At 44.0% G+C, this 27,004-nt stretch overlaps 1 protein-coding gene across 2 annotated transcripts in view; it reads left to right on the top strand.

The window, feature by feature from the left end:
• The window catches only part of Syn3 (synapsin III), a 525,100-nt gene that overhangs the window by 101,140 nt on the left and 396,956 nt on the right, over positions 1 to 27,004 (top strand). For both annotated transcript variants that reach the window (XM_045152296.1, XM_004650254.2), the window contains exon 4: positions 12,376 to 12,467. In XM_045152296.1, the coding sequence (XP_045008231.1) occupies positions 12,376 to 12,467 (92 nt within the window). The remainder of the gene's footprint in view (positions 1 to 12,375; positions 12,468 to 27,004) is intronic.

Raw genomic sequence — 27,004 nt, 5'->3', positions numbered from 1 at the left:
TAAATCCCATCAGTTTGATAATCAAAACCAACCATCACACCATGCAGTTGAAAAATATAAAAGAAATACTTCTGTTTCCTTTTTTTGAATTTCTGATCCTCCTGACCCCACCTCTCAAATACTGGGACTTCAGGCAGACACCAGTAGCAGCTGAGTTTCATGCAGTGCTGGGGACTGAGTCCAAGAATTCCTTCAGGCAAGGCAATCACTCTACCAGTTGAGCTACAGCCCCTGCCAGCCAAAGTGAAAGGATCTTTATTCCATACATACTGTGTGTCTGGAGTTTCCTTTCGCAGTGAAAAGACTTTTCATAGAATGTGTTTTTTTTGCTTGGCATTCCTTTCTCAAAAGGTTTGCTATGATAATAGATTTTGTTCTTTGGTGATAATTGAAAGATACTGGTTTAGAAATAGAAAAATGAAAGGGACCATGGAGATAATTGAATTAGTTAATTACAGTTTTCTGTGTGGAAGATAAAGAAAAAGTGAGGAAAGAATGAGAGGCTTGCCTAAGGTCAGTGTCAAGCCCAAGTCTTAGATCCCCAATCCAAAGTTAAGGCCAATATCTTCTCCACCTTTCCCTCAGGTTTCATGGGGATCAATGTTGAAAATCTCTATCAGCTGGCTTTAAAAGAATAGAAAAACATCAAGATCCCTGAATATGCTTATATACAGCCCATTTGCATACCCAAGAATTAACACCTACCTTGATGGTATCTCCAGGTAATATCTTACAAATGTATCACATGTCTATTTCCCTCCTAAGACACTGTCTTGACAATTGAAATCAAATGGCAGTTATATTAATTTTCCAAAATAATATATTAGGGAATGGGTATTTTTTTCTGTTAACAATTCAAACAAAAACAGGATTAAGCAGCACTCACGAGACAGACATAGGAGGATTACTGTGAGTTAGAGGCCAGCCTGGGACTACAGAGTCAGTTCCAGGTCAGCCTGGGTTAGACTGAGACCCTACCTCAGAAAACAACAAGCAAACAAACAAACAAAAAACTCTTAAAATGTACCCGATATCAACAAATAGAGAAAATAAAGCAGATAATAATGAGATGGTGGTTTTAAGCTTTCAAAAAGGTGAAAAGGAAGTTAAAGCAATAGTATTCAGAATGGGGTGAAGAGAGATTTCTTCGGGGCGTGTGTGAGCGTGACAATAGTGGGATGTCACAGTCAGTGTTCCTTAGTACAAGGAATGACTCCTCCATCTGGTCACCCCTTCCTCCAGACCATCCTAGTGAGCTCTTGAGAATTGATGTCACTATTACCAAGGTTGAAGAGGAGTTCATAGTGTTTATTCAAACTTTTAAGAGAGATGGAGGGCCAGAGAGAGAGAGCTCAGTGGGTAGAATGCTTGCCATGCAAGCACAAGAACCTGAGTTCATACCCTCAGTACCCAAGTGAAATGCCAGGCATGGTGGGCTGTCCCTTTAATCCTAGCATTGGGGAGGCAGAGAAGGGTGGATCTCTGGAGCTCGATAGCTAGATAATCTAGCTACATCCGTGAGCTCTGGGTTCAATGAAAGACCATGTCTCAAAAAATAAGGTGGAAAATGATGCAAGAAGACCCCTGACATTGAGCTCTGACCTCTACACAAACACACACATGCATGTACACTGGCACACAGGTGTGCATACATACAAACACACACATACACATACATGCACACACCATACACTTGCGTGCGTGCACACACACACACACACACAAATAAAAGGAGAGAGAGAGATGGGGATTTCCTCAGGGAGATCTTCCTTCCTTACAATGATGGGCTTGATGCAGAGACACAAGGTAGTCAATCTTTGTGCTGGAGAAACAACCAGTCTGCATTCAGGACCAAGCCTTTGAGGTCACTGGATTGCCTGTTGTCCGTGTACACTGTTGGAGGGAGTGCATAGAAAGACTGGCCATCCCATCAGTACAGTCAAGGACAGAGTGGTCACCCTGGCTTCTCTTTCATCTTCCCGTCTGTGACAGCAGCTTCCATCTCTCATCATACCTGATGTCAAGACTCAGTGCAAAGGTGCAGTGACTGAGATAACTTAGGACAGACTCAAAAGACAGAATGGAATAAAGTAGGGAATCTAAGTGACAGTCACAAACCTGTAGTCACAACTGCTGGGAAGGCTGAAGTAAAAGGTTTACAAGTTCAAGAAAGGGTCAGCTACATGTTCAAAGACATCCTGGGAAACTTAGTGAGGTTCTGTCTCAAAAAAAAAAAAAAAAAAAGCTGGCAATGTAGTTCAGTGGCTGAGCACTTACCTAACATGCATGAGGCCCTGGGACCCAACCCCACTACTGAAAAAAAAAAGTAGAAACAGATAGTTCCTCAGTGAGGTGACGTGGTATTGGGAAGAGGTACCAATGTGGGTTTTGTGTTGTTTTGTTTTGTTTTGAGGCAGTCTCACTGTATAGCCCAGGATGACCTGAAACTTACTCTGTGGCCCAGGCTGGCCTCAAACCCATGGCTGTTCTCTTACTTTAGCCTCCCAAGTGTCAGAATTAACCAGTATGGTTCTGTTAGAAACAATGTTCATTTCAGTACATGGTGATAAAATATTGAATAACCATATGGAAAAACTGAATCTTGAGTCTTGAGTCTTACTTCATATCAAACATAAAAGTGAATTCTATATGAGTTACAGGCTTAAATGTGAAGTTTAAAACAATAAAGCTCCAGCAATAAATGTTGCTGTGTCTGCATGATGTTAGGATTGGCAAAGATTTGAGCTCAGTGCAATAAAAAACTAACTATAAAATGATTTTTAAATTGTACTACATATATATATAGTCTATGTTGTGTACATATGTATATTTTTCAGTTCAAAAGTCAAAAGGGGTCTGGAGAGATGGCTTAGCAGTTAAAGCGCTTGCCTGTGAAGCCTAAAGATGTAGGTTCGACTCCCCATAACCCATGTAAGCCAGAAGCACAAGGGGATGCATGCACACAAGGTCATACATGCGCACAAGGTGCCACATGCGTCTGGAGTTCTATTTCAGCAGCTAGAGGCCCTGGTGTGGCAATTTTCTCTCTTATTAAAAAAAATTTTAAAGGTTAAAAAGACAAGCTGGAGAGATGGCTTAGTGGTTGAGTGATTGCCTGTGAAGCCTGAGGACCCCAGTTCAACACTCAATTCCTCAGGTTCCATGTAAGCCAGATGCACAAGGGGGTACATGCATCTGGAGTTTGTTTGCAGTGGCTGGAGGCCCTGGAGTGCCCATTCTGTATCTATCTGCCTCTTTCTCTCTGTTGCTCTCAAATAAATAAATAAATAAGGGTAAGACTATCCACAGAATGGAAAGAGATAATTACAAATAAATACATTCAGCAGAGGGCTGGGGAAATAGCTTAGCACTTAAGGCATTTGCCTGTGAAGCCTACAGACCCCAGTTCAATTCCTCAGGACCCATGTAAGCCAGATGCACAAGAGGGCGCATGTGTCTGGAGTTGTTTGCAGTGGCTGGAGGCCCCAGTATGCCATTCTCTCTATCTGCCTTTTCCTGTCTCTCTGCCTCTCCCTCAAATCAATAATAAATATATTTTAACAATGCATTCATCAAAAATGTTTGCCTAGAATATATTTTAATGTCTTACAAATTCATAACTACAAATAAGAGTACCGATTTGGACCAAAGACTTTGGAACTTCACCAAAGAGATGCTCTGGATTTCTAAGTAGCACATGAGAAAGTGCTTAGCATTAGTAGTCATTGGAGAAACGCGGACTACAGATGCTGTGAACCTGAAGGAAAGCTGACGACACTAAGTGTTCAGGAGATGATGGAGGAACTATACGTCTCACCTTGCTAATGGATGTGCAAATACCCTGCACCATGTTGGAAAACTCTTCATCATTGTCTTCTAAAGCTAAATATTGCCCTATCATGTGATCCAGGAACGCCAATCCTAAGGAAAATGAGCGTATACATCCATCAAAAGGGATGAACAGGAATGTGACTAGAATATTTTTCCTTAATAGTTCATGTGCCGCCCCCCCCATTGGCAGAATGACTGACTGTATTTGTATTGGTTGCTTTTCCCACCATGTGACAAAACACATGACAAAAGCATTTTCAGGAAGAAGGGGTTCATTTTGGCTCCCAGTTTAAGAAGGGTTTACCATCCATCATGGTGGGGAAGGTGGGGCAGCAGTGGCATGAGACAGCTGGTCACATTGCATTTGCAGTCAGGAAGCAGAGCACAGATAGGAAATCTAGGACCAGGCTATCAAACCACCAGGCCTGCCCCTAATGACTTACTTTCTCTAGAAAGCTCCACCTCCCATAGGTTCCATAACTTTCCAAAACAGCAGTATCACCACCTGGAGACATTTCATATGGGAGACATTTCACAGTCAAACCACAACAGCATTGCTGTATACACAGACAGCCAAACAGTACATGGGGGCGGGGGAAGAATGTCTGGTGCTCATAAGAGCAAAGGATGACTCTCATGGATACAGTAAATAAAATGGGGCAAATCCTAAAGAGTGCATACCCAAGGGTCCATTTATATCAAGTTCAAGAATGAGCAAAACTAATCTATGCAGATAGAGACATTGGGGTGTCGGCACTGTTGTGGGAGTTGATAGCAGCTGAGATGAAGAGGAGGCTTGAAATATTCTACATCTGGGTTTGGGTACTCATCACACAGTATAAAGAGACTAAAATACGTCATGCTGTAAATTTAAAATTTGTGTACTTTACAGCTCTTTTATAAGGCATTGATTTATGGCTTACAGGATACACATTTCACTTGTCAACATCTACCTTAACACAATATTATTTCACTTCATGAATAATGTGAGAACCTTTCAGTAGTACGTTTCCATCCCATTTCCAGCCTTTATGTCCTTATGAGATATTTTTATTTCAGCACATGATATGAAATGTCCCAACTTTCTTTTTTAAAATACAGTATTTTGCTTTAAACAGTTAATTATCTTTTAATAAGATATTAGAACTAAAACAGAAAAGCTATCATATCCCAACGTGGTAGTTTGCATATGAACGCTTCCCTACAGCCTCATGTGTTTGTGATTGAGTCTCATTCTCAGCCCCCAGCTGGTAGTAATTTGGGAGGTGGAGCCTTGCTGAAGGACTGCGTCTCTTAGGGAGGGCATTGGGCATGCTATTGACAAAGTGCTCTTGCCTGCACTAGCTCACTCAGATTGCTTCTTGTCATGCTGCCTTCCCTGCCATGGCAAAGCTTCCCCTCGGGACTGTAAGCCAAAATAAACCCTTTCCTCCCATCAGCTGCTTCTGACCAGGTATTTTGTCCAGCAATGAGAAGGTAATTGGGATGCCCAAACCCTTCTGTGTTGATAAGATTTTGATCTGGTATCATTGCCGTTTTTCATGAAGAACTTCCTTTCATATCACTAAGACTTGAGACTTACAATAAATACTTTTAAGTGGCAGGTTCTTTTTTGTGCCTTTATCTTCAATATAGGTCTTAATATTCCAGGTTGGTGGCTTCCTTCCCATTTCACTATGTTAAAGAAGTTATTCCACAGTCTCTTACTCCTCCTTTTGTATGAGCCATCACTTTCTGCTTTTAGCTTGCTTTTTTTTTTTTTTTTTTTTGGTTTTTCGAGGTAGGGGCTCACTCTGGCTCAGGCTGACCTGGAATTCACTATGTAGTCTCAGGGTGGCCTCGAACTCTCGGCGATCCTCCTACCTCTGCCTCCCGAGTGCTGGGATTAAAGGCGTGCGCCACCACGCCTGGCTTAGCTTGTTTTTTTATATGAAGGGTAATTACATGATGATTACTGTGCCTCACTGCCCTTTAGTAAGTTGACTGTTGTGTGTCTCCTTTGTTTCTTCTTCTTTGGTTTCATGGACTGTCTTGGGCCAGTGGGTTTTTCAGTTTTCATCATACTTGGAAAAATCGATGCTGGGGAGATAACTCAGCAGGGAAGGGCTCCTTTTGCAAGCGTGAGGGTCGGAGTTTGATCACAGCACCTGTATCAGTGCCAGGCATGCTGATGCACGTTGTCCTCCAAGCACGAGGCAGTGGAGACAGGGGGATCCCCGGAGTTCACTGACCAACCAGTCTAACCAGTGATCTCCAGGCCAATAAGAAACCTTATCTCAAAAAAGAGGTGTACAGCAAACCAGAGGGACAACACACAAAGATGTCCCCTCTGGCCTCCACACATGCTTACACACACGCACACACACATGCTCCCACACACATGTGAACATGGATACCCATGCATGTTTACACATGCAAAAACAAATGAAAATTTGAACTTCTTTAAATGTTTTTGTCTCCCGTCTACTGAGAAGTTTTTGTTGTTGTTGTTGTTTTACTCATATATTGGCATGTTTAATATTATCCCATAGGTCATGGAGATCTGTTCTTCTTAAACCGTTCTGTTTCTGTAATTCATTTTAGATAGTTTGTGTTGCTTTTTCCTCAAGGTCACTGTGCTTCCTCCTGCCATGTCCAGCGTCCTGTTAATGCCATCATTGTGTTTCTATTTCACGTGTTGTCATTTGTTCCTCTCGAAGCTTCACTTTTTTATTTTAAAATGTTTCTTTTCTTTCTTCATCATGTCTCCTTCTATTTCCTCAAGAATATGAAGCACATTTATAATTTTCTCAACTTCCGCTTCTGCTCTTGCCTTTCTCTTTTATTTCTGCCTCCCCGTCGACAGAAACCTCTGCACACTAGGTCATGTCTTCCTGTGCCTTCGCGTGCTGGGAATATGTGATTGAATGCCATCACTGTGATGTTGTGAATGCCGTATGTTGGAAGCTGGATTTGCTTGTATTCCTTTAAATATTAGCAAAATGTATCTTACGGTGAGATGATCTGTAATAAACTGGGTCTGTTCGAGGCTTTTCTTGGGACAGGTCCAGAGAAGATGGTTCCATTTCACCTTGGGCTAAGGAGGTGGCCAAGTTCATGGAACTTTCAGTTTACAGCTGGGGCTGAGGGGCTCCTGGGAATTGGGACTCTGTGTTCTGAAGCTGGGAAAGCCCAGAGCAAAGCAGGAAACATCCACCACTGTAGGAGAGCCTACTTTAGTCCAGTAGTTCAAGCCCTGCTGCTAAGCTGGGACTACCCGACTCCAACTGCTAGGTTGTCACATTCTGACTGGTGAGAACATGAACTGCTCCCACCCATGGGCGCGTTCTGGAGCTTGTTAAGCCTCTGGTGTTTGACAGGCTGCTCCTCCCCCATGGCCTTGGGGCCTTCCTTTCATGCATGGTCAGATCAGCACTCAACCCCAGACTTGCGGATCACTCCTTGCAACGTTCCCTCGCTATAGCTCCATCTTCCCTGTTACTGCCACTGCTGGACTGTGCCCTCATCTGGGCAGTTTCAGCCTCTGCCCCTCACCTCAGGGCAACACAGGAGCTCTGTGAACATGCTCCCATGATGCTCAGTAAATTGGAAACTGCCTCCAGGCAGGGCAGTGGCATGGTCCTAAGGATACTTTCACATTTTGCTAATTTCTCTTCATGTAATATAAGAGTATAAATACAGTCACCAGAACATTTCTATAGCCACAGGTAAGTCATTGCTTTATGTAGTCATCATTTTATAAACAGATGCCTGACAAGAAACAACTTAAGGGAGGGAGGGTTATTTGTGCTCAGGGGTTGGTTGAAGGTGGAGTCCATCATGGTGGGGAGAACACGGGTAGCAGGAACAGCTCTTGGCAGTGAGGACAGAAGCATGAGGCTGCTTGCTTGCATCTTGGTGGATCAGGAAGCAGAGAAGGAATACCATTGCACAGCTCACTGATTCTTTTCCCCCTTCTTACTCAGCCTGGGACCCCACCCCACAGAATGGTGTTGCCCACCTTCAGGACAGGATTTCCTCCTTATTTAAACCTCACTGGAAATGCCCTCCAAGACTCACACAAGAGGTGTATCTCCTAGGTGATTGCAAATTCAGTCAAGTTGACGATGGTGATGAACCATCAGATTCTACATTTTACATCTTGTATAACATAAATACATGAAGACACTACTGTTCCTCTGGTCACATCATCTTTGATGCCTTCAGTTTCCTCTTACTAAGACAAAGGATATTATTTTGGGTATAATAATGGAAACTCTTTACAGAAATCCTTCTATACCTAGCCATGTTTCATAGATAAACTTAAATCTTCACAAAATCCTTTAAATGTATATAGTATAGTATATTCAGCACAAACCTGGCAAAACTCATCAGATAGTATAATAAATATCTTGCATTTGAACGTGGTCTTTCTACACCCAGGCCTGTACCACAAGGCTCCTTGTATAGTATCTTAAAAAAGAAAAGACATTGTAGCAGACACATCTGAAGACATCTGATTTTGAGGTCAGAGAGTTACTTCATGCATAAAATTTAACTGTGTAATATTTTAAAGGATAGGTGAACAGTTGGCTTACTGCATTGAAAAAGAAAACTAGAGAGAACATGTGTTCAGACTTATTAGTGACGTGGGTAGAGGAGTCTGACCTGACCACAGTGGTCTTTGGAGAGCTTTGCTGACTGCATGGGATGCTAAAGATGCACTCATTTCTCAAAGTTCCCATGTCTCTGTCTCCTAGGACCCCAGCAGAATGGGAGGCTTGAAACAGCAGACACATATTCTCTTACAAATCTTAGAGGTCAGAAATCCTAGATCAGGTTTCATCAAGGTGTCTCCCACCGGGCTTGAGGGGACAAGCCTTCCTTGACTCCTCCAGTTTCCAGTGTCCCCTGGGCTCATCACTCTAGTTTCTGTCTCCATCCTCTATTTTTCTTTCTCTTTTCTTCTTTCTCTTCTCAGGGCTTGCCTTCAGAATTGGAGCTTATCTGAATCCAGGATGATCTCATCTCCAGATGTTCAGCTTAATTACATCTGAAAAAAATGCATTTCCTCAGAAGGAGCCCCTGTGGTATCAGGGGTTAGGACTTGGGTTTATCTTTCTGGGGGAATACAATCAGATCCCCTGCACTTTCCATAGAAATGCTGAGGCTCTTCCAAGGTGCTCCTCAAGATCCTATCAGGGATCCAGGAAACTAGCTTGATGGAGAAGGGACTTGGGGACCTCTGTGTCCATTTCCATGGCTGGTCAGGTTTCAGAGATTGAAATCCAAAGGAATGGCTTCTTTCTTCCCTTCCTTCCTTCCTTCCTTCCTTCCTTCCTTCCTTCTTTCTTTCTTTCTTTCTTTCTTTCTTTTTTTTCCTGCTTTGATTCTCTGTGCTGCCTCCAGCACAGGTTTGACACCCTGTGAAAATTCTTCCTTAACCATGACTGAGAAATACCTCTAGCCATGCAGATTAAAATAGGGTCACCCTCCAGCTTGTCTGTCCAACTCTGAGGTTGTCTTCTGTCTGGGGGCTGCTCTTTCCCTTTGTGCAGCGAGACTCACCCTGGGTCCACACCATCTTCTTCACTCTCTTGCTACGTGGTGGACAGCTATCCTGTTTTACAATGCTCTTCTATCTTCTCTGTCATACACACGCAACAGCTTTTGAAATTCTTCTTTGAGATCTTGCCACTTAAGTCATTTGAACACAGTAAGACTGAAGTCGGAAAACATCAGATATAACAGTTCGGTCATTACTGCTGTTTATCCACCTGAACTCATTAGCAGTGATCTTTTCTCTTCACCTTGCACAACATAGCGAGGTTATTAATTAGGGAAGAGGCCTAGGTGTTCTGTTTTCTTTAATGCCATCTGGGGAGAGTGGAGATGTCTTTGGTCACAAGTCCTCTTAAGTGGCTCCAACAAGGTACATTTAAATCACCACAAAGTGATAGTTTGCCTTCAACGTAGATTGGTTGTTGCCTTGAATGGGTTTTTCTTTGATCCCTAAAATTCCCACTTATTTATGCGGCCTCAGCTGCAGGGCAACAGTCAAATGCACAGGCTCTTAAGCAGACTGCCTGGGGTTGAATCCTAGGTCTGCAGTTCGCTGTGACGTTTTGTACAAGTCTGTGATCTCTGCCTCGGTTTCCTTATCTGGACAAGTGAAGATTAAATCAATTCATGTGTATGAAATGCTTAAACTGGTAACTGGCATGAAATAGGTGCATCACTCACATGACCACTTGTGCTTGTTTGTCAGATTCGAAGAAATGCTTTGGCAGCTACCATGCAAAAGGCAGTTTGGTCTTCTGCCCTTTAAATGATGGTGTCTGAGGGTTTGTAGTTATCTTTTGTTTCTGGATAAAGCATCCATCTAAAAGCAGGAAAGGTATTTTTTTGTTTGTTTGTTTGCTTTTTGCTTCCAGTCTTGAGGGGAAGCTTCAGGATGGCAGTAGAAAGCATGGAATGAGCAGAGGCTAGACTTTTGCCCACAAAAATCAGTGGAAAACAGCAGCAGGAGACTAAGAGTCACTCTGGTAAGGGAGAGAGCTGGCTATCACACTCCTAAGCCCACCCGCAACAACACACCTCATGCAGCAAGGCTCCACCTCCCAAGTTGCCACCACCTGGGGACCAAGCATTCAAAACATACGAGTTTATAGGGAACAACCAGTTCAAACCACCACAGAGGTTGATTTTTTTTCACTTATCAAAATCCATATGCTAAAGTCCTAACCTACAGTTCCTCATAATGTGACATTTGATGACTGGCCCTCAACAAGGTCATTAAGCAAAAGCAAGGTAATTGAAGTATACATATGTAATTGGAATGCTTATCAGAAGGGGGGCTCCACATACACAGACAGGCATATGAAAGATAATGTGGAAGAGACAAAGAGATAAAACGGCAATCTTACAAGCAAAGGGAAGAGGTCCAGAATAGATCCACCTCTCACAAGCCTTCAGAGGAAAACAACCCTACAAACACTTGGGTTTTGAACTTCTGGCCCCCCAGAACTGTCCACAGTAAGTTTCTGCCATACAATATACCCAGCAGTAGAACATTATTGCAACAGTCCTAGGAAGACACTAGAGACAGTTAATAGAATATATATATCTTATTCCCAGGAAGCAAGGGGATATAGTCCTTAGGGCTCTGGTTGCTTGCTTAACTCACAAATGCTTGCTTAAACATATGAGCAAGTGAAGAGATGAGCACACATGTGCGCACACACACACACACACACACACACACACATCCAAGTAGCTGGTACATAAATATCAAGAGGATTCCCCATTTCTTACCTCTGTTTTTCTCTCTCCCTTAGTGACTATGATAGCTCTTTTGCTTCTCCTCCTCCTCTTTCTCTTTCTTTCCCCATCTTTATCTTCTTCTACTCTGCTTTTCAGTGCTTTCTTAGTGATGCTAGCAGAAAATAGAGTCCCACATAGCACCCATACTTGTGAATTAAAGATACAATACTTGTGATGGTTTGGGCATGCAGCTTAGTTGGTCAAGTAATTGCCTAGCATGCATGAAGCCCTGGATTTGATCCCCAGCACCATAAAACCAGGTGTGACAGTACAGTGCACGACTGTAAACCTAGCACTTTGGAGGTGTGAGCAGGAGGATCAAAAGGTCATCTTTTGCTATATAGTAAGTTCAAGGTCAGCTTGAGAAAGATTAATCTTACCTCAAAAAATAAATAAATAAAAACTTGGGGCTGGAGATATGGCTGAGCAGTTAAGATGCTTGCCTGCAAAACTTAAGGACCCAGGTTCTATTTATTCCCCAGGACCCACATAAGCCAGATGCACAGGTGGCACATGCATCTGGAGTTCGTTTGCAGTAGCTAGAGGCCCTATCACAACCATGCTCTCTCTCTTTCTCTCTCCCTTCCTCTTTCTTTGTCAAATAAATAAATATTTTTTAAAAAAAATTAAAAATGATATCACTACCTAGAAAAAAATTGTACAGCTCACTCAGCAGTTTCAAATTCTCAGGCTGGTATCTTATTCCCCATTTTGTGTCAGATGCCTACCCATCAATTATGACCAAGCAGTGTGTCAGGGCAAAGACCTAATGCTTCCACTATAGCCGTATGGATGGAGCAAGGGAAGGTGTTATGAAAAAGGAATATTTGTCACCCAGTTAACTTGAATGAGGAGGTCCTGTTACCGGAGCTGAGTAATCACAGAGCCTTGATGTGGAGTCAATGCACTGTAAGGCTGAAGAACTCAAGGAAAATGGCCCGCTGAACAGCAGTTGGCATCTACAGTCATAGTTCCCTCTTCCTCCTTAGGGAGCTGAAATGAGCAGTGGTTGTAAGAAGCAGACTCATGGGTTACAATCCCATGTACTGGTGGAAAGATCTTGGGCATGTCACCATGCCTCTTTATACCTCAGCTTCCTTTTGAAAACGGAGGTCAAAATAGCATTGCTAAGTTTGAGGTGAGGCTTAAGGGTGATCTATGTACGTGCACAGAACACACAGCGGTCCTAACACTTCGTATTTGATACATCCTTGTTTTGTTTTGTTTTGCTCTCTCCTGAAGGCTGAGTTCTCAGAGTTGAACCTGGCTGCCTATGTGACGGGGGGCTGCATGGTGGACATGCAGGTCGTGAGAAATGGGACCAAAGTTGTGAGGTAAGTAGGACTGAGGCATGAAGAAAGACATCTGAGATGTATGGGAAACACCTCATAGAGCTCTCCCCCACCTGCTACCTGGGCACCTATCCTGTTCCTCACGCACAACCCTATGCAGACTTGTTGCTTCCAGAGAGTTCCACGTGCCTCTGCAATAGAAATTACTGAGGCCCAAATACACGAGAAGTAAGTGTGCTGCCCAGGAGCACGCCTGAGGCTTGGAGAAAAAGGCACTCGTTCTGTTACTGGCGCTGCGACACTGCCCTGTCTGCATTGGATCTCTCTTGTGCTCTCGTCTGTAACCTGGAGCTAGCAATGCGGCAGTCAGAGGCTGTGGAAGTTTCCATAAACTCTTAACCCTAAGGGCAGTCTGCACACATGTAAGGATTTAGCAAAGGAACAAAATCCAGTTTGCAGCAGTACCACAGACTAAACTAAACATTCAGACAGCCCCTCCAACCACAGCAGACCTAAAAGTACAAGATTCCAGATTTTCCAGCAAAATGTGTTTGTAATGTGCTAATCCAGAAAGGAAGCGAGGGGGTTCTTTGGAAGTCAGAAATGACAAGTATAAATCCACACGAGAGATAAGTATGTACATAAATATGGTTCTGTCTCATTAATCATCAGACAAGTGGTATACATTCTGACTTCTAAAGGTTCAAGCAGGCAAAAGAAAGCACTCAGATTTGAACAAGCAGAGGGAGCAGGCGAAATTTTGGGAGGAAGGTGGTGTTTGTTTGTTTGGGATCTTTTCGGGTGGTAGAATATGGGATTCTCTGGCTGGGGAGGAGGACTGGGAAGTGCACTGTGAGTAGAAAACCACCTCTGTAGGTAAGAACAAGCAAACAGTGGAGCTGGGCTGGGAAATGCTGATCAACCAGCTGACTGAGTCATCATTTACTGAGTGCTGACTTTGTGCCAGGAAAGACATTTCATGGCTTCCTAATTCCAACAATAATAATGGTGGGCTAAATTATGAACATTATGCGTGTGTGAGAGAGAGAAAGAGATTGTGGGAAGCCACACGCATGCCACAGTGCACATAAAGAAATCCGAGGACAATCTTGGGTGTTGGTCCTCACCTTGTGTGAGTCAGGGTCTCTTGTTCACGGTGGAATATGTAAGCCAGGACAGCTGGCCCATGAGCTAGAGCTTCAGGGAACTCTCCTGTCTCCACCTCTCATCTCACTGACAGAGATGCTCACCAGTACATCCAGCTATTATTGCATGGGCTCTGGGGACCCAAACTCAGGCTGTAAAGTCTCACATAGCAAAAGTACTTTTACCCTTTGAGCTATCTCCCCAGTCCTCCTTAAAAACTGATTTTCAAAAATTATGATGTTCAATGAGTTGGTATAACAGTAGAATTCCCAATGGTGGTGGGACCATGGAAACCACGAGAAATATATGAGCACTGTTAACAGTTTGAGGGGGAAATGCCATCACTGCCACCCCAACACATAGGCTTATTCAATTGAGCACTGGGTCCTCAGCTGCTGGCACTGTTTGGGGAGGTTATGGAGCCTCTGGGATTTGAGGCCTAACTGGAGGAAGTAGGTTACTAGGGGTGAGCCTTGCAGGCTCTACTGGCCTCTGGTCCAGTGCAGCTCTCTCTGTTTCCTGACCAAGCACAGTGTGAGAAGCTCGCACCACATTCTCCCACCACCATGAAGCAGCTCAGCTGTTCCTCCTCTACCATGATGGCTAAAGTCCCTCAGAAACCCTGAGCAAAAAAATAAACCCTTACTCCCTTAAGTATTTTATCATAGTGATAATAAATAAATGAACATTGGCCATGCGTGGCACAGTGTTAATCCCAGCACTCGCAAGGCAGAGGTAGGAGGATCGCCACGAGTTTGAGGCCATCCTGGGACTACAGAGTGAGCGCCCCATCAGCCTGGACTAGAGTGAAAACCTATCTCAAAATAACCAAAAGAAGAAGAAGACGAAGAAAACACAAATATAAAAAAGCTAGGTCTGGGGATATGGCTCTCAGTTGGTAAGAATGCTTGAATAGTATCCATGAAGCCTTGAGTTTGATACCCAGTGTAGTAGTTTGAATGCATGGACCCATAGACCTGGACATTTTTGATTAAATGTCCTACTTGAGCCCCTAACAGGCAGATCTCTGCTTCAGACTACAGGGGGTGTGTCACTGGGGGGGGGTGTCACTTAGGGGAATCCAGTCCTAAGGTGTGTTTGGAGGTGGATCCGATGTACAGCCTAAAGATGTGCAGAGAACAGCTTGAGCTCCGGAGGTTCATGCTTGCTGGTTTTGTCGATGCTGGCTGCTTGGTGGTGTCTCTTTGCTTGCATCTGTGGAAGGGAGCTAGCTTCTTCTGCCTTTGATGGTGTTCCTGTGGACTCTGTAAGCCGGACATAAATCCCTTTCCTTTCGTAAGCTGTGTCTGGTTGAATATTCGTCCCAGCAATGCGGAACTGACTGCAACACACAGCATCACAATCAATCAGTCACGGCAGCGCGTGCTTTCAATCCGAGCACTCAGGAAACAGAAGCAGGAGGATCAGAAGTTCCAAATCGTCCTCAGCCACATGCTGAGTTTGAGGCCAGCCTGGCTACATGAGATCCTGTCTCAAACATACCTATGTACACATATGCATATGTGTATTTATGTATGTGTATACTTATACATATACATCGACATATGTATACATAAGTATATTTATATATACACACATATATATATGCATATATATATATATATATATATATATATATATATATATATATATATATATATACTGCTGTATTTTGAGAGTGTGTACTAACTGATCAAAATTAGATGTTTGTTTGGTGGCCTTGGGAGGGAAAGGGAGACAGACATCAACACTCAAATCTGCTCATAATAGGTAGTGTAATGGTCGCTGTCCTTTTCCTGACACACAGTAGACCTCCCAAGTGACTTCACCTTCACATTGAACATGAACCTAGAGTAGCTGTGCCCTCACCAGCAGCTCCGTGTTGCAGGGCAGTGTGAACTATGTAGGTCTTCCAGGAGGCTTCAGCCACAACACTTGGTATCTGGCAATAACCATGAACCCAGAAGTAAAAGCAGACTCTATGCAGAGGACAGTACTTTCATGCCAGACTTCAGAGAGTTCTTTGTACAATAGCTAGAAAATGGTCAAAGATAACCAGCAGAGACACCATGCATTAATAGAAATAAGAACAGTGGGCTACAGGAACAGAACACCAGGGACATTAGACATCAAAATTGTCAGATACAGATCATTAACGTATATATAGAAAAAGAGAGAATTGAAATGAATCAAGTTTGAAAATATCTGCAGGGAACAGGAACCTATAAAAAGTGAACACTGACCATTGATAACAAAAAAAAAAACACAACAAATAGAATTTCTAGAAATGAATAATTACAACAACCAAAATATTGTGGGTAATGTTTGTTTCACAGCACATTAAACATGGTTGGAAAAGTATTAATGAAATTCAAGATACAAAAAGTTAAAGGCACAGCTGGAAGAATTATCCTGAAGGAAGCAGAGAGAGTAAAAAAGATCAGCAGTACCCAAGTACTGACAGAGTCTTAGGAATATAGAACATTCATTTAATCACCATTTCAAAAAAGGAAGTAAAGAAAGAATGGAGCAGAGGTAATATTTCAGGAATTTTTTTTCCAGAATGATTCCAAAATGCCAAACCAGAAGCTCAACATATTTTCAACAGGATAAGTAAAAATAATTCTCCACCAAGACACAACAGTGTGACTTCATAATGACAAAGGGAAACCAACATTGTTGTAGGTAAAGCAAATAAAGGCAAATGTCCTTTCTTGTAGTAATGTACTGGCCACTTTCTAAAAGCCATGGTAAGAATGTCTTCATTATGCTAAGCGCAGTTAATTGGCAACCTGTAATTCTCTTCACAGGAAATTATCTCTTATAAATAATTACAAAAACAAAAAGTCTACAGAGGGCTGGAGAGGTTGCTTAGTGGTTAAGCGCTTGCCTGTGAAGCCTAAGGACCCCGGATCGAGGCTCAATTCCTCAGGACTCATGTTAGCCAGATGCACAAGGGGGCGTACACGTCTGGAGTTTGTTTGCATTGGCCAGAGGTCCTGGCGCGCCCATTCTGTCTCTCTTTCTCTCTATCTGCCTCTTTCTCTCTCTGTTGCTCTCAAATGAAAATAAACAAATAAAGTCTACAAAAAACAGAGCCTCACTAAGTCAGCTTGTAAAGTATGTCCTTTAGGCCAAAGAAAAATGATCCTAGACCAATACACAGCTGGGAGGAGATGTGAAAAGAAGAGAAGGTACTTGTTGGTAGATATTGTCTTCAAAAGATGATGAGGAGCTGGTAAGATGGCTCCAGAGTTGAGTGCTCGCCACCTAAACATAAGGGCCTCTCAGATGGAGATTGCAAAGTTTGACTCCCCGGAACCCTCATAAAAAGCTGTGCATAGTGGGTAACCCCAATCTATGGGTAGCTAAGACCACTAAGGTCACTAGGGGTTTCTGATGGACAGTAGCTCTGGGTGAGGTAGAGACCAAGCCTGAAGGAAATATGCGGGTGAGTGATAAGGTGACACTCGTTCATAGGACACATGTATCTGCACACATGTACATGTACTACATATCACATAACATACACACACACACGCAAAAGAAGGTAATGAGAGGTGGGCATAGGATCATAACAGGATATCACATGTAGGAGGCTGCAGTGGGAGGATCATCAGATACAGACCAGGCTGGGCTACACAGTAAGATCCTATCTCAAAATATAATAATGGTATCTTGTAAATTTAAGCAGTAAATGAATGATGAAAATACACAGCACTAAGTGATGAGTGGGGGGGGCAATACAATTAGATGTTGTGGGGCTGGAGAGGTGGCTTAGCAGTTAAGCACTTACCTGTGAAGCCTAAGGACCCCAGTTCGAGGCTCGTTTCCCCAGGACCCACGTTAGCCAGATGCACAAGGGGCCGCACGCGTCTGGAGTTCGTTTGCAGTGGCTGGAGGCCCTGGAGCGCCCATTCCCTTCTATCTGTCTCTTTCTCTCCCTCTCTCTCTGTCACTTTCAAATAAATAATGAACAAAAAGATATTAGAAAAAAAAAAGAATTAGATGTTGTGATAGGTAAGTGTTCACTGCCAACCTTATGGAATGTAGCATCACCTAGGAGCTCAGTAAAGCACAGTACTGGGAGTGACGGTAAAGGTGTTTCTGGAGAGGATTGACATGTGGGATGATGACTGAGGGGAGACCCACCCTGAATGTGAGTAGTACTTACTGTCCACTAGGCTGGGAGCCTGGATGCATGGAACAAAGTGGGAGAAGAGAAAGCTAGCTGAGTGCCAGAAGTCCTCTTTCTCTGCTTCTCGGCTGCTGCCATAATGTGAACAGCAGTGTTGGGGCACGCTCTTCCCGCCACGGCAGACTGATGCCTCTGACACTGTGAGCCAATTACATTGTGTCTGTCAAGTATTGTGACCATGGTGAGAAGAGTAGCAAGTGGTGCAGGTATGAGGAAAGAAGGAAACAAATGTGTCAGTTAATAATAGCTTTGAAGAGTTAAAGATGCATGCAGTCATTTCTAGAATAATTACTTAAAGTAGAAATCAAATGTAAAGCTATGCAAGACTATGAGAGGAAAACCAAAAGGATTAAAACAGGGCAGACAGCGTGAGTCACTTGCACAGGACGACTGCTTATTAAAATATTGACATTATGTGTAGAAGTTGGTAAAGAATCACTGCCCTGAGGACCTCCCACCGCCTCGCCCCTACCAACAGGCATGACCATGGAACTGCTCCTCTGTCCCCTAGTCTGCCACACTCTTGTTCCCCAAGCCACATCTTTGTTTCTTTGTTTCTTTCCAGAAGTTCCCTAGGCTTTGGGGGGTGGGGGGTGAGGGGGTAGACATGTCCTCAAAGGAAGTGGTGGAACCCCAGTCAGCAAATCCTTGGTTCACCACATTCCTATGGAGGTAATTTACCTGGGAATCCCATGACGTCTCCTCTTAGTGGTCACTTGTGAGAACTGCAACCTCCTCAAAGCACCTTGCCGCAGTACGTATCGGTGACTGCATTAAACGTAAATGAACTAAATGCTATAACCAAAACAAGTTTGTCGAGGTAGCTTTTAATACCCAGTTGCATTCTACTCAAGAGACTAATATAAAATATTAGGATCTTGAAAGTTTGAAAATGAAAGGATGAGGGAAATGTGACATAGAACTCACTCTTAGATGAATGAAAGCTGGCTGAGAGCTAGGTGTGCTGACTAAGGCAGGAGGATGGAGGGTTCCAAACCAGCCAGAGATACATAGTTTTAGGCAAGCCTGAGCTATGCATTCAGAAACAACTTCTCCTAAATCCCTAATCTGTGAGCTCTAGGTTCAGTGAGAAACCCTGTCTCAAAGACTAAGGTGGGGAGTAAAGGAAGGAGATACCTTAATTCAACCTCTGGCCTCCACATACACACACTTGTATACCCCACTCACCAGCACATGCAAAATAAAAGGCCATCACTCTAACAAAACAGAATCAAACATAAAAAGCTACTTCACACAGGTTCATGAGCATCATAGGGAAAAGCATATCTCTGGGGCTAGGGACATGGTTCAGAGAGGGAAGTGCTTGCCACTCAGGCATGAGAAACCGAGTTTTGATCCCCACCACTCATGTAAAATGCCAAGGACTATGGCATATTTCTCTAATCCCAGTGCAGGGGAGGCAGAGAAGAGGAATCCCTGGAGCTCAAGGGCTAGAAGCTGAGTCAGTGAGCTCTCAGGCTAATAGAGACCTCGTCTCAAAGAGTAAGAGGAAGTGACTGAGGAAGACCTCATTGTTGACCTTGGGACTCCATGCATGTGTGCACGTGAATGTGCGCTCCCTACACTTTTATGCCCCCACACATACAAATACACACATTTCTCTTTTAAGTATGTCAACCTTTGAAGCATATCTGTAATACTTTAACTCGTGTTTATAAAGTTGTTATTTCTCCTCAATAAATGAAGACCATAATCTATTGCTTACTTTACTCTGGTAATAACAAGCCACCTGAAAGTCTTATTTACATAATCATTCCTTTTTTTGGTATGTGTATGTGATGCATATATAAGTGTATGTGTGAAAAAATATATGTGCAAAAAAATAAATAAATACAGGTTTAGGAAGATGACTCAATGGATAAAGTGCTTGCCACACAAGCCTGAATTCCTGAGTTCAGATCCCCAGGACCAACATAAAATAAGCCAGATGCTGAAGCACTGGTGCCTGTAATCCCAGCATGCCTAAGAAGAGAGGTAGAAACAGTATAATTTTCTAGAAGCTGTGAGCCAGCTAGCCTTATGAACACAGTGGTGAACAATAGGAGACTCTGCCTCAAACAAGGTAGAAGGTAAGAATTGGTTGGAAGCTATCCTCTGATCTCCACACAAGTGCCTGTATTCACACATAGACTTATATACGTATCACACACACATACCAAAAAAAAAAAAAAGAAGAAGAAGAAGAAGAATGAATACGTAAATAAGACTTTCAGGTGATTTGTTATTAGCAGAGTAAAGTAAGCAATAGATTATGGTCTTCATTTATTGAGGAGAAATAACAACTTTATAAACACCAGTTAAAATATTGCAAATATGCTTCAAAGGTTGACATACTTAAAAGAGAAATGTCAGTCATTTTGGCAGGCTATTTGTTATTTTTAGTTGTGTGGAGGGGTGCACATGCAGCAATGTGTGTGTAGATGTCAGAGGACAAGCTTGGGTTGTTGATCCTCTACCTTCCATGTGTTTTTGTTTTTGTTTTTGTTTTTGCTTTGTGATTCTCCTGGTTCTGCCCTTCATCGCTATTGAGGCATTGGGACCCCAGACATTGCAGCACTTTGTATCTGGCTTTAAGTGGGAGCTGAGGACTGGGGACCGTAGCAGTTATCTTCTCCTTGCTGGGACAACACACACAGCCAGAAGCAGCTTATGGAAGGAGAGGGTTTGTTTCCTGCTACAGTTCCAAGGGCAAGTTTCATCTTGGTGGGGGAAGTATGGCAGGCAGATAGCGAGCCCACATCTTCATATATCAACATCAGCGAGGAGGCAGCAAGAGGGAGTTGTTTAGCACTGGCAGGGGGCTAGACTATTAAAATGCCAAGGCCAGTGACACACACTTCTCCAAGGCTCCAGCTCCTCTGGGAGGCTCCACCAGCTGGGGCAGGAGGCTGAGTCACAAACTCCTGAGGCCATGGGGGACAATTAACTTTCACACCAGCAAGTGGAGCAAACATCTTCATCCACCAGGCCGTGTCCCGAGCCTCGATCATGGGAGATCTTGAGACTAATGGAAAATATATGCACCCTTGTGTCCTCATAGAAGCCTCATTTGAAAGTAAGAACTGTAAAAACCTAAAATGATATCATTTAGGAATCTGTATATGCTAATCCGCAGTGTTATTATTGCTTAGGCTGCAAAGTCATATTTGGAAAAGGAACCGCCTTCTTGTGTAACACGGGGAAACAAAAATAATCTGCCATAGTTCTCGAATTTGGCTACAGATTAGAATCACCTGGGAATTGATTTAAACTCCTGATGCTCAGCTAATGCCTCAGAGGAGCCCCACTGGAATCCCAGAGGGGTGGATGTGGGCAGCAGTGTTTCTAAAGGTCCTTGGGTAAGTCCAGTGGGAAGCCTTTGCCCTCTGACACCAGATCTACTTTTACCCCCCAGGACTCACATGCTAATGGCCTCCTGGATCTCGGCACTGGCCTGAGACTTACTCCATTGGCTCTATTGCTTCTCAGTCTCTCCCCAAAGCCCACCCCCTCACACACACACTTGAACTGAATCGCACTACTGGTTTTCCTGGCCCTCCAGCTCTCAGTTGGCACACCGTGCAACTGCTCAGTGACCAAGCGCACTGGCCTTCATAGCATGTCTCCCCTGCTACGTATTCTCTGGCTTCTGTTTCTCCGCAGAACCCTGACACATCCAAGAGGCCGTGATGGTACAGAGGAGACCACCGCATCCACCCCTTCTGCTTTGAGAAGCAGCACAGAGATTGTTTGCCACTGTAGTGACCCCTTTCCTAACTTATGCTCTGGGTAATGCGTACAGTTAGGGATTGCTAGATTTCATGGTTTGCAATGAAGGACTGTGACGGACAGTTTCTTGGATCTGAGGTGGGGCAGAGAGAAGAGCGATAGAGAAGGGGAGAAAATGGGGGACGCACACACCTAGAGTAAAAGAACCAAAGAGAGAGAGAGAGAGAGAGAGAGAGAGGGCCAGAGAGAGGGTTTTATAGAGAGGAGAGAAGCTGTTCTGTGAAGGAGGGTCTTTGGATGATGTGCCGGAGAAGGTGGCCTTCCCTTCTCTTAACCCAGGGGTAATTGAAATGACCATTCCCGGAAGCAGTCCCAGAGTTAGGCTGGCCAGGAGGTAGAGGTGCTCAAGAAGGAGGCTAGGGAGATTTGGGACCCTAACAGGGATACCTGACAAGCCCTGGGCTATTAAAGTGTCACACTGGGACCCATGCCAGGCTAACAGGAATGCCTCGTGGGACTTCTGCTGGGACTCTTGTTGAGAGGCAGATGAGCTCTTCTGGGGGCTGCTGAGCTGTGGTATCAACATGCAGAGCTGCTGAGCTGGTAGCGTGGACTACAGGAGCTGCTGGTGGCCCTCTCTCTCCTTGAGAGAATGACATGCCAAGAACAAAGCCAAGACAAAGAAAATGGCAGCCAAGAGAGACAGTGACCTGGTGATATGACTCTAGACTCTAGGTCCACACTTTTCCCCAAACTTGCGCCAAGAACAATCCCTTTTAGTTTAAGCCAGTTTGAATTGCACATACAAAATTCATGAATTTTTATTTATTTAACAAACAGTTTTATAGCATTTCCTACGTGCTAGGCACTGTTCCAGGCACTTAACATATATTAACTCATTTCATCCTTTCAACAACCTCATAAGGTGCACACTATTAAGACCAAGTTTTATAGATAAGGAGGTTAAAAAAACGAATGGATTGGGTAATGGAATCCAGGTGTCCAGCTGGTGAGAGGCCGAGCTCAGCCAGTCTGACTCCAGAGCCTGTGTGTGGCATCCCTGTCCTGCACTGCCCCTGTTAAATAAGAGGGAGCATGTTTCATAGAGTTTCTTAAAGAGGCAGTAAGCACCTAGAAGCACATATAAGGCTTCTTAGACAATCATTTAGAAGAAAAGTATGGAAATGGATTCAATGTCTGACCTAGAAACAGGGCATGATGGAAATAGGACACGAGGCCTGTGTAAACCATGATCTTATCTGATCCCATAATCCCATGAGGTGGCCTAACAGACAGGCTACAGAGGCAGTGTAGCCTGGCATTCAGAGCCCAATCTCTGGAGCACTCAGCCTGGGTGGGCCATTCCAGATCTGTCTTGGTAAGAGAGTTGTGACCGTGGGCAGTACCTTCACCGGAGCAGTTATTATTATTGCTATTATTAGCAATAATAACACCGCCTCGGAGTGCAATGAGGAGTAAACAAGCCGATGTGCTATTATGTGCCTTAAGCAGTGTCTGGTTAATCCTTAAATGCTTATCATTATTGCAATAGCTCCATTTTACAGAGGAGAAACGGAGTCACAGAAAGTGAGTTACACTTAGGGCATTAAAATCACTTGACCCAATTCAGACTTGTAGCTATGGCAGCATGTGGAGGTCCACCAGGTCTCTAATACAATGCCAAGTGCGTTTCCAGGTGTCTAATGCCTTGCTTCTTTCCCTAGTCACCCAATAGCCCACACTGGGCTGTCATAAGTAGACCCAACATCAGGAGGCAGAGATCTGGGTTATTCTGTTTTCTGTCTCCGTGCCAATATAGCTATGTGTAATACACTTAAAAGGAGGACAGATCTATTTGGGCTCATGGTTTCAGAGGTTTCCATCCATGGTTGCTTAGTGCCATTGCTTTGGGCCTGTGTGCACAGTTCATCATGGGGGAAGATGTGGGAGAGGAGAACTCTTCAGCTCATGGTTGTTGTGAAGCAAAAGAGAGAGATAGGAAGGGAACAGGTTTCAACAACCCCTTCAAGGTCATGCCCCTGATGGCCTAACTTCCTTTTTGCAGGCCTTAACACTTAAAGATTCTACAACTCCCAACAGCCCAAGGAGCTGGTATCTAAGCCATTAACACATGGCCTTTGGGCATGTTTCATATCCACACACATGCAAGCTCTCAAGGGGCTTAATGGAGCCAAAGCTTGTGCAGATCTCTCTTTAGCCTCTTTATCTTCAAAAGGCACTAATAAAGCTTATGTAGTTTTCCATAACTCCCACATGAGATATTGTACGTGGAGGGCCTTTTTTGTTTGTTTTGTTTTGTTTTTTGAGGTAGGGTCTCACTTTAGTCCAGGATGACCTGGAACTCACTATGTAGTCTCAGGGTGTCCTCAAACTCATGGCTATCCACCTACCTCTTCCTCCCAAGTGCTGGGCTTAAAGGCTTGTGCCACCATGCCCAGCTTGTGAGAGGCCTTTTTATTTCTCCCATGAATAACTGTTAAGAGCTTAATAAACTCCTCTCATCTTTTCTGATATTGTACCTGACATTATATCAGACGGAAGCCAGGCAGGAGACTCAGTACTTCCCCAAATGGTTTGTCTATTAAATACAGAGACTTTGTGGAGCATCTTCCAGAGGAGTATATGATGCTCAGAGAATCAGAGGCCTATACATTCCCACAACAGCAGAGGGCCATTATCCCTCAGGGCCAAGGGACAAAAGGGGAAAATAGATTACAGATTGAGCATCTCTAATCTACAAACCCTAAATCTGAAATGCTCCAAAATTGAAAACTTTCAGAGCAAAAACATGACTTCACAAGTGGAAAATTCCACACTGTGATGTTTGTTTTGTGTATAAAATTATGAAAACTATTACAGCATATTACCTTCAGGCTGTTTGTATAACATGTATTTGAAAATTCAGATGAATATCGTGTTTAGAGTTGAGTCCTGTTTCCAAGATATCTCATTATGCATATGTAAATATTCTAAAATTTGGAAAAATCTGAAATGCAAAACAGTTCTGGTCCAAAGTGCTTGTTTTGAGAGACATGTGAACTGCCTTAGCCTTAACCTAGTAGGTTTAAATTAATCTTGGATGGCTGAAGCAGGGGAGCTGCTGGCTACAGCTGTGAAGGAACTGTGGTCAGGTGGTGTCATGAGCACACTGTGTCAGAAACATAGGTGAGTGCTTTTATGTTGGCCCACATGTCAGAATGTATAGAACAACAATAAATTCATGTGGGGGCTGGAGAGGTGGCTTAGCGGTTAAGGCACTTGCCTGCAAAGCTTAAGGACCCATGTTCAACTCTCCAGATCCCACGTAAGCCATATGCACAAAGGTGAGGCAAACGCAAGGTGGCATAGGCATATGAAGGATGATTTCGGTGGCTGAGGCTCTGGCCCGCCAATTCTCTTTCTCTCTCTAAAACAATGTTATTAATTAATTAATTGATTCACACGGTATGGCAGTTTCATTGGCTATACTTTGCCAGGTCATCCTAATTTTCCCTGCTACAGGCTGAGGACACTTGGGTTCTTTGATTTGAACCATAACTACTGATGTTTATTCTCAGATCACACATTGAGTCTTTGTGGGAGGGGATGGAGCCAGATCATCAATCTTGTTGGAGGTCTACCAGAGATCCCACTGCTGAGTCAAGCCTCGGGGTCCCAGGTTTAAGCCCAGCCTCAGGGTCAAGTCAAGCTGCAGAAGTGGTGGGCAGGACTGTAGAGACAAGGGCAGGACCTGATCTGGATGGATAAGTGGGTGGACAAATGCACAGCAGGTGATCCAAGTAGACAATTGAAGTCAGCCCTGGCAGTGGTGAGGACCAGACAGAGGGGAGGTGAAACCCCAGGATAATTAGAAATTCTCTTCTGTCAGTTCTTAACATACACACCAGGTGGTCAGATGGCAGGTCATTGGGGTCCTCTCCTTTCCCCTTCCTCCCAGTGTTAAGAATCTTTATGGGGTCCAGGTGAAAGAATTATACCCTTCCCTCAGTCTGTTGTGTGTGGTAAGTTCTCCAGCCTGGGTTTCCTGATAGGACTTAAATATGCCCATGTCCTGTAGTCCCAGTGCACTTTGATAAATTTATAGGATAGCATCCTTGTACTTGAAGGAATAATTTATTAATTGGTTTTTGCCTTGTGTAAGCCTCAGATCGGTGGTGTTGTTCACGTACCCCTCACGGTGCAGAGTAGTCCTTACACCACCCTCCAAATGGAGCCAGGGTCTGCTTGTAACGTGGAGCCTCCCAGGGTGGGCTAGGTACAAGCTGAAAACCCATGATTTTACACAAACAGGACAACTGCATCTCAGTAGGTGGGCACCAGGGAAAGATACTGCCACTATCACCTCCCTCAACCCTCTGGTCTCCATGCAGGAGCCTCACTTCAGCTCCACAGAGGCCAGAGGGCAGTAGAGCTGAATCGATGCCATCCTTGGGGATCAGCCTCGGGGCCTCAGAGCAATAGGGGAAATTGTGTATTTTTCCTAGAAGGGCACAAAATGAGAGTAACTTAGGGATTCTTCAGTGAACAAACACACTAGGTCCCTGCTCCTGAGGTCACGTTCTGGTATTTGCATTATAAGTGGTTGAATCATCACTTTGCAGCAATTCAAATGATAACCCTCCTTTACTCTGTACTAACAAACCAGAGGTGCACAGCCAACCAGCCCAAGGAACTTCAGAGCATCCGGGCATTTTAACTTGTCAGGAGAGTGGCTGGTTGTATTTAGAGAGTAGGATGGAACCAGCCCAGGGCATGTTGAACTCGGTGCTCTGTAGATAGCTGGGTCCATTCTGGGCTTAAGGCCAAGCCTTGATTAAAAAAGAGGCAGCCATGTCCACACAGACAGATGGGATTGAAACCCTGGATAGGGACACTGAGGGTGAAAAATACCCAAGGAGGCAGGCATGAATGGTGCCCAGTCTCATTATGCAAGCTGGCTCTGAATTCCCAGCATTAGGCAATCCTCAGTCCCCAGGCAGCCGTTCAAACCACAGCGGCTGATAATGTGCATCTGCTCATTAGAAGGTCAGACCTCAGAGAGGGCTGCAGTCGGGGAGCCAGAACACATGGGCAGTCCAGGATCAGGGGAAAGACATCACAGACTCACAGATCACGCCACCTCCATGGTCCCAGGACCTGTCCAGGCAGACTGTTTGCAGCAAGGACGCTTAAGGCAAGCTGAGGTGGATGCATAGGCTTGTGCTAGAAGGACACAGGTCATCAGATTACAGAGATCCAGAGGCAGAAGAACTCTCTGGAGTTGCCTGGTATCCCCATTACGCAAATGGGTAAACTGTTGCCCCATGTACAGAGGAGTCGAATGTCTAGATCCCCTTAACACTTTAGCTCAGAGCAAGAACCTCCTGCCTTCCTGAGTCTATCCTGAGAACTCTAAAACAACATCTCATCAAAACCCATTGTTTTTATAAACACTGTCCCTTTGCTCGATTTCACACATACTTACCCTGAACTCTGAACTCTAAAT

This window comes from Jaculus jaculus, chromosome 6, assembly GCF_020740685.1.
Source record: "Jaculus jaculus isolate mJacJac1 chromosome 6, mJacJac1.mat.Y.cur, whole genome shotgun sequence".
NCBI classification, from domain to species: Eukaryota; Metazoa; Chordata; class Mammalia; order Rodentia; family Dipodidae; genus Jaculus; species Jaculus jaculus.
The sequence above is the reverse complement of the archived record's forward strand: the minus strand, read 5'-3'. Positions and strand labels throughout refer to the sequence as shown.